The 2,199-nt window shown below is 46.6% G+C and overlaps 1 protein-coding gene across 1 annotated transcript; it reads right to left on the bottom strand.

The window, feature by feature from the left end:
* Positions 1 to 317: 317 nt before the first annotated feature.
* On the bottom strand, positions 318 to 1,322 carry LOC147617773 (18.1 kDa class I heat shock protein-like). The gene is made up of 2 exons (XM_086776013.1): positions 975 to 1,322; positions 318 to 857 (listed from the first exon to the last, which is right to left on the bottom strand). Exons 1-2 carry the CDS (start codon positions 1,186 to 1,188, stop codon positions 583 to 585), a joined length of 489 nt encoding a protein of 162 aa, XP_086632139.1. The 5' UTR covers positions 1,189 to 1,322; the 3' UTR covers positions 318 to 582.
* Positions 1,323 to 2,199: the final 877 nt, after the last annotated feature.

The raw sequence follows: 2,199 nt of genomic DNA on the forward strand, positions 1-2,199 counted from the left end.
CACTAAGAGAAGATCAACTACGCTCACTTTGGGAACAATCCAAGTGCACCTTCTAGGTTTTGCTATGACATAAGAAGAGTTACTTAAATTTGACGTCGTCTACATCAAAGATAGATCGCTACTTCCAAGATCAGCATCATATTATTGATGGAAGTTAGATCCATTACATATTTATGACAACTTTGGAGATAGTGACGACGACAACTCCTCAAAATTTTGTGGCATGGCTAAGAGGCAAGTATAATAGCTTTTAATGTACCACTTCATCCATATAGCCGATCCTCTCACTATCTCTCTCTCCTCATTCATATATGCTAAACATCAACAAAACAAATGATCATACATGTCCGTGATGTTGAACAAGCTAAGCTAGATAGACATTATCGACAAAGGCTTCCAATCCTTTAAAAAGAGAAGTTGTCATACATTCCTTTTTTTTTTTAAAAAAAACTTTTACAAGAACACCCAAAACTGGTCCCTCTACTACACATCCCCTGTAATATAAACACACATGACGACCATCACTCGACCACATACATAGCCAGAGAGAGAGAGAGAGAGAGAGTCTTTGAACGATTTCTCTCAGCCCGAGATCTGGACACTTCTGACGGCAGACTTGGGCTCCGGCGGGGGCACTTTGGGGACGGTGACGGTGAGCACGCCGTTCTCCATGGCCGCCTTCACCTCCTCCACCTTGGCGTTGTCGGGGAGGCGGAACCGTCGAAGGAAGCTGCCCTGCGCCCGCTCTACGCGGTGCCACCTGTCCGAGGAGGCCGTCTCCTCCTTCTTGCGCTCGCCGCTGATCTGCAGCACGCGCCCGTCTTCCACCTGCACCTTCACGTCCTCCTTGGCCAGACCTGCAGAGCACACACACGGGGGCACACTACTTTGCTCATGCGAATATTCGAGCAGTCAATTCCGATAAAAGCGACGGAGGAGGAAGGGGGAAAGGGGCGGGGGGGCGATATCCTTACCAGGCAGGTTGGCCTTGAAGATGTGGGAATCCGAGGTCTCCTTCCAGTCCACCTGCGTATTAGCCACCGCAGCCACGTCCCGGGCGAAGCTGGGGTGCTCCGGGAAGCTGGCGCGCAGAGAGGAAGAGAAAGACGGGAAGGCGAGCGAATCGAAGAGCAGGGAGTCGAAGGGATCTTCGCCTGATCTGCTGCGGCCGAACAAAGAGAGGGCCATTTCTTCCTTCTACTGTACTGTACTGCTGTACTGCTAACTGCTGTGAGGGCAGAGGAAGGCAGCAGAGAGAGAGAGAGAGAGAGAGAGAGTATATATATTATGTAGCCGCTGTGAGGGCGCGCGAATTGAGATGCGATGAGATGAGGAGAGTCGCTCTGTGGAGGTTTATTATAAACGTAGTAGTAGCGGAGGAGGGCCTTCTTGGAGCTACTACCTGCTTCCCGAACATTCCTTTCCGAGGGTTCTAGAAGCCTCTACGTCCTACCTCTAATTTTCGCAAGGGTTCCTCCTAAGTGCTCCAAAAAAGCTGGGGTTTAGTGTAAATCCAACTTCAGATTTTTGAAAATTACATTTTGAAATTTGAGTTGAAGGTAGGCGAATTTTTAAGGGTTGTGGTAGTAAAACCTTTTAATTTTCAGAATTTTCTCTTGCCCCAACTTGATGAGTGAGCAGGTCACTTTTATTCTCATTTTTTCTTGTCAAGATTATGGTCTCAAATGAGTATATAATATTACATCCATAAATATTATTAAAAAACGTACAGTGTTGTGTCATCTTGGGCTTGGCAAGGTAAACAACCCCTTGAGATGTACTTGAGGTTTGATATAAGTTTGGCCCCACGTATGCCAACACAATCCTCCAGGGCTTTGGTTAGCATGCATCATAAATGTAAAAAAGAGGGAGGATGTACATGAAATGAGACTTTTTGACAAAATCACAGGATATGACCCTACTAAACATTTCCACGGTGGCATGAGAAAATAATTCTACGAATTATCTTAGAGGGCCCTTTTTGACGGCCCTCAAATGTTCTTGTGGACTAGACTCTCTCACAACTCATAATGGAAGTAGAGGCCTGATGCTACAAGGAAATCTTGGGAGACTTTGTCCCTTACTTGGGAGCAAAAGGAAACTCTTACATGGTATTTGTACTCCACCCTTTACTGCTCTAATGCCTCAAGAGCAATGCAAGTGGCGTCCACATTAGACGCAACCTCACCTCTCTTCAGT

The sequence above is a fragment of the Cibotium barometz genome, chromosome 36 (assembly GCF_041138505.1).
Source record: "Cibotium barometz isolate CiBa-2024 chromosome 36, ASM4113850v1, whole genome shotgun sequence".
NCBI classification, from domain to species: Eukaryota; Viridiplantae; Streptophyta; class Polypodiopsida; order Cyatheales; family Cibotiaceae; genus Cibotium; species Cibotium barometz.